General features: G+C 45.7%; 1 protein-coding gene and 1 long non-coding RNA gene across 2 annotated transcripts in view; both read right to left on the bottom strand.

Moving 5' to 3' along the window:
- LOC134293112 (uncharacterized) overlaps positions 1-13,869 on the bottom strand; it is a 214,411-nt gene that overhangs the window by 183,979 nt on the left and 16,563 nt on the right. The window lies entirely within an intron of this gene.
- Positions 3,969-5,383, bottom strand: znrf4 (zinc and ring finger 4). The gene has a single exon (XM_003229319.2). The coding sequence runs from the start codon at positions 4,970-4,972 to the stop codon at positions 4,061-4,063; it is 912 nt and encodes a 303-aa protein (XP_003229367.2). The 5' UTR covers positions 4,973-5,383; the 3' UTR covers positions 3,969-4,060.

Here is a 13,869-nt window from a genome sequence, read left to right as displayed (position 1 = left end):
GTCTTAGGAAACTATCTAAATGGCCTTTGGGGGCCCCTTTCCTTACCTATATTCTTATGAGACCATCTAGATGGCCTCTGGAGGCCTCTTTACTTACCTATGGTCTTATGAGAGCATCTGGATGGTCTTTGAAGATCTCTTTGCTTAGCTACGGCCTTATGAGACCTTCTAGATGGCTTTTGGAGGTCACTTTCCTTACCTGTGGTCATATGAGATCATCTAGATGGCCTTTGAGAGTCCCTTTCCTTACTGATGGTCTTACTTTTGTGTACACCGGACCACACCTATAATCCCATCTCGGACTATTTACATCATGGGTTCCCAAACTAAGGTCTGTGGGGCCAAGGTTATTTACCTGGCCCCTCTCCTAAACTTTAGACTTAGGGTTGACCTAAGTCTACCTGGTTTTTGGAGGTCTCTTTGCTTACCTATGGTTACCTATGGTAAGATCGTCTAGATGGTCTTTGAAGGTCTCTTTGCTTAGTTACGGCCTTATGAGACCATCTAGATGGCTTTTGGAGGTCACCTCCCTTACCTATGGTCCTACGAGACTGTCTACATGGCCTTTGAGGGTCCCTTTCCTTACCTATGGTTTTATGAGATTGTCTAGATGGTCTTTGCGGGCCCCTTTCCTTACCAATAGTCTTATGAAACCATCTAGATGGGCTTTGTGGTCCCTTTCCTTATCTATGGTCTTCTGTTGGCCTGATGAGATCATCTAGATGGCCTTTGAGGGTCCCTTTCTTTACCAATGGTCTTTGGGGGTCTCTTTGCTTACCTATAGTCTTATGAGACCATCTAGATCAGGGGTCCCCAAACTAAGGCCCTCCAAGGTCATTGACCTGGCCTCTGTCCTAAACTAAGTCTAGGGTTGACCTAAGTCTGAAATGACTTGAAGGCACACAACAACAACAATCCTAATTTTGGACTATTTCATCATAGTCCATAGTCCATACGGGTGTCTTTTGCTATCCTAAAGGACCTACAGAGCTGGATCTCATAGAGGACCTCTTTCCTCTTGTTTGAATTGTTCAGCCAATTGCCGAACCCAACGGCACCTTCCTGTCCATTTCCCTTAAGCAACCATAAGAGTTAATAGAGAAAATATGGGAATGGCTCAAAGTCGTTAAGCCGAAACCACTTCTGAGGAAACCGTAACAGTATAAAACGACGCTGGGAATTACGGATACAGTATGTTAAAGAGAAAGCGCGAATAAAAGAGATGGGATAAATAGATGGCGTAATGAAATGGGTTAAGGCTGCTACAAAGAACGTTTTGAAAAAGCCACGAATCGTGTCAGTTTTCTTTGAATTTCCGATCTCTTCCCTCTCTAGCGGAAGAATGGTGTTGAAGACGTTTTGATGTCTGTTTTCCATTTCGACAGATATTGGCTGTTTTTAATGAAAAGAAATAGCAAAACTCTCTGTTATTAGTCCTTCATGAACAGCAGTAGTTTCTAATCAAGATAGAAGGGCCTTCTTGGGATACGAATGAATGTGGTTTGAAACTACTTTAATCAATATGGCTCAATGTGATGGAATCCTAGGACTTGTCGTTTGGTGAGGAACCAGACCTCCAAAGACCTTGCAAAACCATTAAGTCTCGGGATTCAATAGCTTTGAGCCATAGCAGTTAAAGTGGTTTCAACCCACATTCATTTGACAGTTGTGTTCCTCCGTCTCCTCAACCTTCAGAACACGAGAGTTGTGTATCTCCTGTGTTCCTCAGTCTCTTCGGACTTTAGAACATGAGAGTCGTGTGTCTCCTGTGTTCCTCAGTCTCTTCAGACTTTAGAACATGAGTCATATGTCTTCCATGTTCCTCAGTCTCTTTGGACTTTAGAACATGAGAGTTGTGTGCCTCCCGTGTTACTTTGTATGTTCAGGTTTTAGAATATGAGTCGTGTGTCTCACATGTTCCTCAGTCTCTTCGCACTTTAGAACATGAGAGTTGTGTGTCTCCAGTGTTCCTCAGTCTCTTCAGGTTTAGAACATGAGAGTTGTGTGTCTCCCGTGTTCCTCAGTCTCTTCGGACTTTAGAACATGAGAACTGTGTGTCTCCAGTGTTCCTCAGTCTCTTCAGACTTTAGAATATGAGTTGTGCGTCTCGCATGTTCCTCAGTCTCTTCAGACTTTAGAACATGAGAGTCGTGCATCTCTTCAGGCTTTAGAACATGAGAGTTTTGTGTCTTGCATGTTCCTCAGTCTCTTCAGGCTTTAGAACATGAGAGTCATGCATCTCTCATGTTCCTCAGTCTCTTCAGGCTTTAGAACGTGAATTGTATTTCTCCCGTGTTCCTCAGTCTCTTCAGACTTTAGAACATGAGAGTCGTGCATCTCTTCAGGCTTTAGAACATGAGAGTTTTGTGTCTTGCATGTTCCTCAGTCTCTTCAGGCTTTAGAACATGAGAGTCATGCATCTCTCATGTTCCTCAGTCTCTTCAGGCTTTAGAACGTGAATTGTATTTCTCCCGTGTTCCTCAGTCTCTTCAGACTTTAGAACATGAGAACTGTGTGTCTCCCGTGTTCCTCAGTCTCTTCAGGCTTTAGAACATGAAAGTTGTGTATCTCTCATGTTCCTCAGTCTCTTCAGAATTTAGAATGTGAGAGTTGTGTGTCTTCAATGTTCCTCGGTCTCTTCAGGCTTTAGAATAAGTCATATGTCTCCAATGTTCCTCAGTCTCTTCAGGCTTTAGAACATGAGTTGTGTGTCTCCAATGTTCCTCAGTCTCTTCAGGCTTTAGAACATGAGAGTTGTGTGTCTCCCGTGTTCCTCAGTCTCTTCAGACTTTAGAACATGAGAACTGTGTATCTCCAGTGTTCCTCAGTCTCTTCAGACTTTAGAATATGAGTTGTGTGTCTCGCATGTTCCTCAGTCTCTTCAGACTTTAGAAAATGAGAGTTGTGTGTCTCCCGTGTTCCTCGTCTCTTGGCTTTAGAACATGAGAGTTGTGTATCTCCAGTGTTCCTCAGTCTCTTTGGACTTTAGAACATGAGTCATATGTCTCCCATGTTACTCAGTCTCTTCAGGCTTTAGAACATGAGAGTCGTGTGTCTCCTGTGTTCCTCAGTCTCTTCAGACTTTAGAACATGAGAGTCGTGTGTCTCCCATGTTACTCAGTCTCTTCAGACTTTAGAACATGAGTCATATGTCTCCCATGTTACTCAGTCTCTTCAGGCTTTAGAACATGAGAACTGTGTATCTCCTGTGTTCCTCAGTCTCTTCAGACTTTAGAATATGAGTTGTGTGTCTCGCATGTTCCTCAGTCTCTTCAGGCTTTAGAACATGAGAGTTGTGTGTCTCCCGTGTTCCTCAGTCTCTTCAGACTTTAGAACATGAGAACTGTGTGTCTCCTGTGTTCCTCAGTCTGTTCAGACTTTAGAACATGAGTCATATGTCTCCCATGTTACTCAGTCTCTTCAGGCTTAAGAACATGAAAGTCGTGCATCTCTCATGTTCCTCAGTCTCTTCAGGGTTTAGAACTTGAGAGCTGTGTGTCTCCAGTGTTCCTCAGTCTCTTCAGACTTTAGAACATGAGTTGTGTGTCTCCCATGTTACTCAGTCTCTTCAGGCTTTAGAACATGAGAGTCGTGCATCTCTCATGTTCCTCAGTCTCTTCAGGCTTTAGAACATGAGAGTTCTGTGTCTTCCTTGTTCCTCAGTCTCTTCGGACTTCAGAACATGAGAGTTGTGTGTCTCGCATGTTCCCCAGTCCCTTCAGACTTTAGAACATGAGAGTTATGTGTCTCCCGTGTTCCTCGGCCTCTTCCAACTTTTTCTTTTCTGGGTGAAGAACGTTATTTCCATAATACCACTGTTTTGTCACCTGTTTTGCTGTGCCATCCTTAAACATCTCCCGTAAAAATATACTTTGTTATTTCCTTCTGAAAGAGAAGTCCAAACACTCACCCACACACCAATTTGGTGATTAAATATTGAATCCCAATAAGACGAAGGGCACAACAGCTGGCATCTGGGAGAACCTTGTTGTTTGTTCCAGACTCGTTCGTGGTCCCCACCACCCACCTCTTCCTCTTCCTGTTCTCCCTCCCAAATGCTTCAGGTTGCAGTGTTGATCTTCTGCTTGCAGATGGGGCAGCTCTTCTCCGTCCTGGGTTGGGTCAGGAGCCAAGTGTTGATGCAGGTGTTGTGGTACGCGTGGCCGCAAGGGAGGATCTTCAGCCGGTCTCCTGCTTCATAATCGGCCATGCAGATGACACATGAGTCGTACCGGTCTCCGCTCCGGAAGGTCTTCACCCGGATGCCGCTTTTCAGTTGCTTCCATTTCATCCAACTGACGAAGGCCAAGATGCCGGAGCCCATACCGAGGAGGATCAGGAACCCGAACTCTCGGAGGAACTTGAGGATCATCTGCTGGGTGCAGTAACCGGGCCAGAATTGTAAATAATGCCGCGCCGGGTCCCAAAGGGAGAACTCGACGTCGTCTCCGCAGGGATTGTAATAACCTCTTGGCACCACGGTGGTGATTTTGGTGCCGTTCCGCTCATGGATTTGCCTCTTCAAAAGCTTGGCGGCCGAGCCTCCGACAAAGAGGGAAGGAATGGAGACCCGCTGCCGGACCGTCTGGATTTCGATGGCCATGCTCACTAGCAGATCGGAGTAGAGGTTGTGGATGATGGCGCCCTGGAACCCGGCTTGTTGGGCATGGAGGACCTTGGTGCCGAAGGGACAATCATACCGACGGATGAGGGCAATGAAACCCAGCTGAGACCTGTTGGAAGACGGAGGGGCCTTGATGGGCAGGCAGGCGTTGGCGGGCACAGCCTCAACCAGGTATCCCTTGAAGCCCTTACGGGAGAGCGGAGGGCCAAAGCAGGCCGGGATGGCTTTGAAGTCCAAGCAGGTGGAGTTGTGAGTGTAGACCAGGTGGACAAACGGTTTGGCCAAGATGGCGTCCAGCATCAAGGAGAAGGCCACCAAGGTAGGCGGCGACACTGGGAAGAACCACATGGCAACGCCCTGAAGACAAGGCTACAGCGTGGACCATTGGTGGGGACATGTGGGCCTCACCTGGGCATCTTGGAGAGCTGGTTGGGGGTCCTTTTGAGGCAACATGAACAGCCAGAGATGATGTTCCCAACTAAAGGGAACCCAGATGATGTTCTCAACCTCCTCCTTCGGAAGAAGCCTCCAAGTGCAGAGACCGAGCCTGGTCCTTCCCACACAGCCAAGCATCTCCCACCTGCTCACCAGGAGTAGGAGCTTAAAACTGCCCTTGTGACATCACTTACTCACTGCTTGAACTGCATCCTTAGCGGTTGGATGAAGGAACGGATGTGGAGGAGCAAATAGGGGGGTTATAGGAACCCCGGAAGCTGGAGAACGTCCATCTGTTGTGTTGGTTTCATGGGATTTTGCCTCATCTCCATCTACTTTCCAATTCCTTAGCAACTTAAGAAACTTACTCATCACTCAAACAAGCCATGCATGATGTCAGAGCAGATTATATTATTGTTGTTATGAGTTCGAAGAGACACCAAGGGCCATCCAGTCCAACTCTACTTTGCCATGACACAACTGAAGCCTTCCCAACAGATGGCCATCTAGCAGATATTGTTGTGATTAGAATTAGAAGAGACCCCAAGGGCCATCCAGTCCAACTCTACTTCGCCATGACACAACTGAAGTCTTCCCAACAGATGGCCATCTAGCAGATATTGTTGTGATTAGAGTTAGAAGAAACCCCAAGGGCCATCTAGTCCAACTCTACTTCGCCATGACACACTTGAAGTCTTCCCAACAGATGGTCATCTAGCAGATATTGTTGTGATTAGAGTTAAAAGAAACCCCAAGGGCTATCTAGTCCAACTCTACTTCACCATGACACAACTGAAGTCTTCCCAACAGATGGCCATCTAGTAGATATTGTTACTATTAGAGTTAGAAGAGACCCTAAGGGCCATCCAGTCCAACTCCACTCTGCCATGATACAACCAAAGACCTCCCAACAGATGGTCCTGCAGTAGATGATATTGTTGTTGTTGTTGTTGTTATTATTATTATTATTATTATTATTATTATTATTATTATTATTATTATTATTATGACACAGCAAACAGGATAGATATGCTGAATTTCGTATCACAAAATCACAAGTCGAACACTTCCCAAGTGTCTAGGACTGTGTGATGTATTTTCGGATTATACGTGCAGATCCCAGTAGGGTGGCCTTTTGCAGTTGGCAGATCGTAATTTTGTCAATGTCTATTGTTTCCAAATGCCGGCTGAGATCTTTTGGCATGGCACCCAGTGTATCCATCATCATCATCATCATCATCATCATCATCATTATATTAGAGTTGGAAGAGACCCCAAGGGTCATCCAATCTGACCCCTCAAACAAAGCCCTCCCAACAGATGGCCACTCAGGAGATGATAATTTTGAAGAGACCCCAATGGTCATCCAATCTGACCCCTCAACCAAAGTCCTCCCAACAGATGGCCACCCAGGAGATGATAATTTTGAAGAGACCCCAATGGTCATCCAATCTGACCCCTCAACCAAAGTCCTCCCAACAGATGGCCACCCAGGAGATGATAATTTTGAACTGGATATATGTCCTCTGTACCAGGAAGGTAGCCACGGAATTCCTTGAATTGTAGTCCCAGATCTTCTGACCACTAGAGTCAAAATGCCCAACTACTGGCCATTAGGATCTCTCAATAAGGCTTTCGAATGTAACTGGACCATGAAGAAAGGCAAGAGGAAGAAAACTTGCAAGTTATGGATCAACATGAACGGGTCCTCACAGCAAAGGAAGCTCACTCTCAGTAGAAGCCAAAATACCTCCAGAGAGGCTGTCGTACTTTGGAGCTATCATGAGACCATCTGATTGAATGTCGGGGAAAGTGGAAGGCAGTTGGAAAAATGGGAAAATCTCCAACCGAATATAGTGATTGGGAAATGGCTCGAAGGCACACAACAATATCAACCACGGAGGGATATCCGCCGTCTTCTGGAGTATCTGAAATAGTGGGTTCCTTCGGTTTTGATGTTTGGAGACCAGACTGATGGTGATCGCCAAGAAGGCGTTCGGTCTCATTCTGCCGTCGCCTCCACGACTTGACAACCGACTTCTCTGTTGGTTTTGTTCCCAGTCACAAGTCACATTGTGCCGTTCCCCCTTCCGCTTCTCCTCCTCCCCGTAAGATTTCCCCCTGCCATCGCCTTCTTGCTCATTAGGATGAAGATTTATTTAAATGTCAACAAGCCACCAAGGAAATGCAGCCGCCTCCTGCCGAAGAGAAGAGCAATTACGGAGAAAAAGGTCCCACTTTGGCACTTGAGCCAAACTTGGGAGCTGGAGAAACCGGCCCGAGTTGTCTTATCAACATCTTGTTGTTGTTGTTGTTGTTGTCGCTGCGGCATTTTCCTTATTTTCCATTGGTCCGAACCCTCCCCCGGTCGAAAGCCGATTCTGCAATGCAGAAATTCGTGGCAATGGCAAGGACCGTCAATGCTTCATATGAACGAGTTATCCTTTTACGCTTTATGAGAAAGCTGCTGGAATCCTGTCGGTAACTTAAACATGTACATACAGTAGAGTTCCAGTTAACTGACTTCCGGTTATCCGACCTACCGTATTATCCGACGTGCTTGCCAGAGGGAGGAGACACCTCCTTTCGGCAAGCACCCGCACTTTGGAGAAGCCCGAGCCACAGGAGTGGCCTTAGGTTTGTTCAGGATGAAAGCCAACCTACCCGAAACTGTGCCCCCCCACCCCAAACTTACCAGTGGCAGCGGCGGTGACCATTGGGTCGCTCGCCACGGAACAAGCAAGTATTTTGTATTCTCGCGAGATTTCGCGAGATTTTCGTGAGATCTTGCAGAAATCTCTTGATATTTCGCGAGATCTCGTGAAATTTCGCGAGATCTCGTGAAATCTCGCGAGATTACAAAATACTTCCTTGTTCCATGGCGAGCGACCCAATGGTCGCCACCGCTGCCGCCACTGCCGCCACCGCCACTGCCGCTGCCACCGCCGCTTTGTATAAGCCGGGGAAGGGCTGCACCCAAAGCGGCAGCTTCAGGGGCTTCAATGAAGAACCGGGCCTGCTGAGCCATGTTGCTAGGCAGCAGCGCAGCCCAGGCTTCGCTAAACCGGGTGCTTGCAGAAGGGAAGAGCCTCCTCCCTTCCACAAGCACCCGGCACTTTGGAGAAGCCCGGGCCATGTTGCTAGGCAGCAGCGCGGCCCGGGCTTCTCTAAACCGGGTGCTTGTGGAAGGGAAAAGCTTCCTCCCGTCTGCAAGTGCCCGGCACTTTGCAGAAGACCAGGCCGTGCTGCTAGACGGCAGCACGGCCTGGGCTTCTCTAAACTGGGTGTTTGTGGAAGAGCCTCCTCCCTTCCACAAGTGTGCTGGTACGGCTGTACCAGAAGCTCCTACTTTATTTTCTTGCTGCTAACGCTTATTGAGAGATCCTAACTGCCAATACTTGGTCATTTCGACTCTAGTGGTCAGAAGATCCAGAATTACAATTCAAGGAATTCAGTGGCCTACCTTCCTGCTACAGAGGATGTAATCATAGGACAGGCTGTCTGTCAATCATCAAGTTTGGTTCCGCCCCTTGTTCAGGGCCCTGGGAGAGAAGGAGCCATTTTTAAGTCAGTCTCACTAAGGAAGCTAAGCTGTAGGATGTAGACCAGCTCGTCCTGTAGAAAAGCTTCATATCTCAATAACATCCGGGGGTATAGAACATCCGAGAAAACAGAAACAGAACCTCCAAGGGAAAAGGTCCCAAAGGCTCTGGCTGAGAGCTTACAGCCTCTCAGCCCCACAGCTCCTGAGGGAAACATCCCTAAAGTTTCCAAAGAAACCTCGGAGAGAGAACAGCCCCACAGATCCACGGAACCCCATCTGAAACATCTACAAGCCTTGGTTGGTAGGTCCACTCGATACCCAGATGCATTTGGAATCGGTAGTGGGTCCCACATCAGCTAGGCCCATGTGATAGACAACCTGGGAGAGGTTATAAGAAGGTTTTCACAGTTATCCAAAGCCAATCGCCTGTCCCTTGGGGACAAGACTGAAAGGTCCAACAGTCTATTAAGGAAACCTTGAAGTGTTATTTGACTCCTTGAAGATTTATTATTTGTTCAACAATAAAGATTTTGTTATCTCATTAAAGACTCAAAGGACTATCCTTTTCAGGAAAATCCTCAAGAACCTTTCTTTGAGGCGCCCTGGCTTCCCGCTGGGCATAAAGTATACGTCCTATACAAAGACAATAGTTACAGGCTCAACGCGTGACAGAACAACAAGCACCCGGCACTTTGCTAAACCAGCTGCTTGCAGTAGGGAAGTGCATCCTCCCTTCCACAAGTGCCCGGCACATTGGAGAAGCCCGGGCAGCAGCGCAGCCTGGGCTTCTCTAAACCGGGCATTTGTGGAAGGGAAGAGCTTCTTCCCTTCCACAAGCACCCGGCGCTTTGGAGAAACCCGGGCCATGTTGCTAGGCAGCAGCGCGGCCCGGGCTTCTCTAAACCAGGTGTTGGGAATCACCCTGGACTACTCAAGTCTAAATGTAGCCAGATAGATGATAGAGTTAGATTGAGGGAATCCTTTCCCCGTTTCCAAAGCATGCCTAGATAGGATTCACCATTGTTTCCTGCTTCCCGTCCTATTTAGGTCAGCCCACCCTTTGATGTTTCTAGAAATGTGATCTCTCCTAGGGCTTTGATATAACTTCCCCAATTTGACCTTTGGAATGTTAATGGCCCTAGAGAAGAAGCGACCCATGAGGCTTGGTCGCCATTCCAGCTTCCTGCTTTGTTCCAGAGAGGACGCACCTCTGTCCTCTATTAGTCAAGATGTAGCTATCTAGAGCTTTGTTATTTTAATCCGTCGATGTGTATTAGAACAGGATAGATTAGATAGTTAGCTCCAAACCTTTTCTATCCATCAATGGATTTCTTTTTACCTCAATAAATGCTTCTAAACTTTAAAGCTAACTTTGCATCCCTTTGCCTTCCTGATGACACAGAGGCCTTCCAAAACTCGCACCGTGTAAGTCTCACCGCTGCTGCAATTTTTACTCTGCTATTTTAATGGGAATTTAAATGGCTTAATGGCTCGTCCATTCCCAACACCAGGTGCTTGTGGAAGGGAAGAGCCTCCTCCCTTCCGCAAGTGCCCGGTACTTTGCAGAAGTCCAGGCCGTGTTGCTAGGCGGCAGCGCGGCCCGGGCTTCTCTAAACTTGGTGTTTGTGGAAGGGAAGGATCTCCCTGTTATCCAACAGTCCCGGTTATCCGACATTCGGCCCACCCGTTTATCTTGGATAACCGGAATTCTACTGTATATTAATAGACTGGAACATCATCAGAGAAGGGTGACATAAATAGTCAAAGGTCTGGATACCAAGCATTATGTGGAATAATATAGGAAACTGGGTATGGAAAAGGAAGAGCAAGGAGGTATCATGGAGACGACGGAGATCAGAACATGAAGCAATACGTTCAGACGGGAAGCAAAGGGATCTCGCCGAAACATGGCAAAGAATAATATTTCTGTAATCGTATTCGTGCCGAAAGTGTGGATTTTGCACAGAACAAGTCCCAGGTTGCAAATCAGCCCTGAAGACTCGAGAGCCCAGATTGCTGGACTTTAGTAGAGCAATTTAAAGTCCTAAAGCTATTTGGGACAACTCCGATAAAGTCCAGGCTTACGCCAGATAGGATTCGGCATTTCCCAAGATTGTGTTGGAGATTTCCTCCAAAAATGTGCCCGACCGTCTCCTCCCTTTCTCGTTGCTTCCGTCTCTCCCTCCAACACCTGGTCATTAAAAAAATACATGCACCTTAATCCCGTTGCTCCGAAAGCACATAGAAGCTTACATGGTTTTAGTAATGACTTCGAAACATCCACAATCACCTCCGACCAGAGGAATCGTAAGACCTTGATTATCCACCGCTTTCTAATTTGTCTCTGTCGGCCAGGCCTTAATCTCCTCCCACGATTACATAGGGCTTTATTGGGAGGAGGAACGAAAACAGGTACATCCACGCGACGCAAAGTAACCTGGAATTCTCTTTCCAAGAAGTAGTACTGTGGAGAATTCAGGCAGGGGGGAATCTTTTTATCCCACCGCTCCCGCCAATTTGTGGAGTTGTCAGAAAGGGGGAGAAATCCTTCCAAAAATCCCACCTCTGACACCGATTGCGGAAATGTGGAGGAGTTTCTATTAATTAATTATATTTATATTATATATCCGCTGCCACCAATATAAAGATGTTTTTATTTAAAAGCTGCCACCAAATTGTAGAGGTTTTATAATGCTGCCACCACTATTGAAATACATAGCCACTTAGAGAGGAGACTTTTAAATCTTGGTTTTTCTTTCTTCTTCTTTCTTCTTCTTGTGTGTATATATGACAGAGACTGAGATGTTTGAGAGAACAATAGCAAGTTTATTCAGGCACAAGCTTAATGGTTACAATAACTTTTCTTCTTGCTTGAGGCACGTTACTGAACAGTTGCAAAGCTATATTGAGGTGTTTCAAACTTTAAAATTCCACTTCAATCACAGAATATCTGTTCCTAGTCAGGAGACAGACTACCTTAAAATAAGTCACCAAACTTATTTTAGACTCAAAATCCAACCTTTGAGCCACCCTGATTCTCCAACTGAGAATCAGTCCTAACTGCAATTTCTCTAATTACAGACTACCTTAAAATAAGTCACCAAATTTATTTTATCCCTGATCCCCTAACTTAGGATCAGCCTTCCCTGAGCTTCACCAGAGCCCAGACTAAAATCAATCTTCCCTGTAGTTCTCTGACCACAGACTCTGACTGACTGAGTTTCCCTCCAAATTCTGCTCTCTTCAGCTAACCCAGTTGGCTCCGCCCCCTTCTCCATGGCAACCACTCATGAGAGCAGAGTAACTGAAATATTAACCCTTTTTAAAACACAGTTAAACATGGCTTTTATAAATCAAAATAAAAACACACTTCTTTACAGGCACCAACATCAAAAACATTTGAGTTAGATCTCCAAGACATTGACTTTCTCAGCTCATTTAAAACCTGTGGTTTCCTATCCAGGTTGGTCCAGGACTCATCTCCTTGGACCTCAAGATCAGACCCTAGATCTGGACCTTCGGGGTGACCATTACATGCGAAATCACCCCAAGTGGAAGGAAAGTTTTAAGCAGATGCTGGATGGCCATCTTGTTGGTAAAATGTATTGGTGTAGTGTGAAATTGTGCTATGAGTTTAAAGTTGTGTGTGTAATCTAGAAGTCAAGAGGTTAAATGCATAGAGTGGGGATGAATTACGAGTGCGTAACTTTGGATGTATGTTTAGAGATAAGAATGGAATGTTCACTCCTGCAACACACTCCGATGTAGACGGATGGAGTCTGGTTATTGTCCGGTCTACTATGTAAATAAGCTGCAATAAAGTTTAAGCCGCTTTCATAGCTGAAACGGAAGGAGTCTGAAATTAATTCCGTGCGTTCTGAGCGGACAGCCAGAATCATCGGAGAGGAATTGAGAGCGGGAAGGTGATTCGGCTCAATTAACCAACTGTCACATCTTTCGGGAGGGCTTTGACTGTTTCTTCCTATAAAGTAGCGGATTAGACTCGATGACTCTTGGGGTTCCCTTTCAACTCTAGAATTCGAAGCTGGATGGCCATCTGTCGAGATGTCTTCCTGCATACTAGGGGGTTGGACTGGATCACTTTTGTGGGTCTCTTTCAACTCTAGAATTCAATGTTCCTATCACCCTATCTTTCCACGAACCTTCTAATGTCTATGAGACTGGACGGCTACCTTTGAGGAGGGATCGAATTGTGTCTTTCCTGCATGGCAGAAGGGGATTTAACTAGATTGTCTCTTGGGATCCGTCCCTACGTTAGAATTCAATGATCTCATCGCCCTATTTCTCCATGAAGCGTGTAATGTCCATGAAGCTGGGTGGCCATCTGCTGGGAGGGATCGAATTGTGTCCTTGTGTGGCAGAAGGGGGTTGGACTGGGTGGCCCTTGATAATAATATTATAATGTAATACAATATAATAATAATAATAATAATACACTATTATAATTGCATATTTATATGACATGTAATATTACTAATAATATCACAATATAGTGGTATAGTACAATATAGTAATATATAATGCTTATATTGTGCTATGCTAATAATATAATATATTGTATATACATATAATATTGATAATAATATTATGATGTAATACAATATAATAATAATACACTATTATAATTATATATTTATATTACATGTACTATTATTAATAATATTTCTTGGGATCCCTCCCAACTCTAGGATAGCTTATTTCTTCATGAAATTTCTGATGTCTATGAGGCTGGACGCTCATCTGTCGGGAGGGATCGAATTGTGTCCCTTTCTTCCAATGAAACCCTGAAGGATGTGTCAAAACCAGAGCTGAATCCGAAGCAGAACCAATGACAGATTTAATGCTCGCCTTCGAGATGAAAGGCACGGCGTTGAGGATAAGGCTCAGCAACAGCTGCAGCTCTTATGTCCCAGCAACAACAACAACTCCTTTGACTCCAAAGATACTACGAGAAGTAAATTCAGAAAATGAGCTTCGAGTTCGGTACTCTGGCTCTGAACCAAATCCCCGGTCGTGGGATTCTCCAAATTGGGTTTTGGCTGCGGTTTGGAGCAAGCTGAGCCCAGCTGTTTATGTTGGTTGGCGGTCTAGATCCACTGAACATACTCGAGAGGTTTGGGGAGAATTCACCACGATTTATAGGAGTTGTAGGTACTGGGATGTATAGTTCACCTCCAATCAAGGAATACTCTGAACTCCACCAAAGATGGAATTGGACCAAACTTGGCACACATGACCAGCAAAA

The sequence above is a fragment of the Anolis carolinensis genome, unplaced genomic scaffold (assembly GCF_035594765.1).
Source record: "Anolis carolinensis isolate JA03-04 unplaced genomic scaffold, rAnoCar3.1.pri scaffold_7, whole genome shotgun sequence".
In the NCBI taxonomy this organism is placed as follows: domain Eukaryota; kingdom Metazoa; phylum Chordata; class Lepidosauria; order Squamata; family Dactyloidae; genus Anolis; species Anolis carolinensis.
This window is presented reverse-complemented; position numbering and strand designations above follow the sequence as displayed.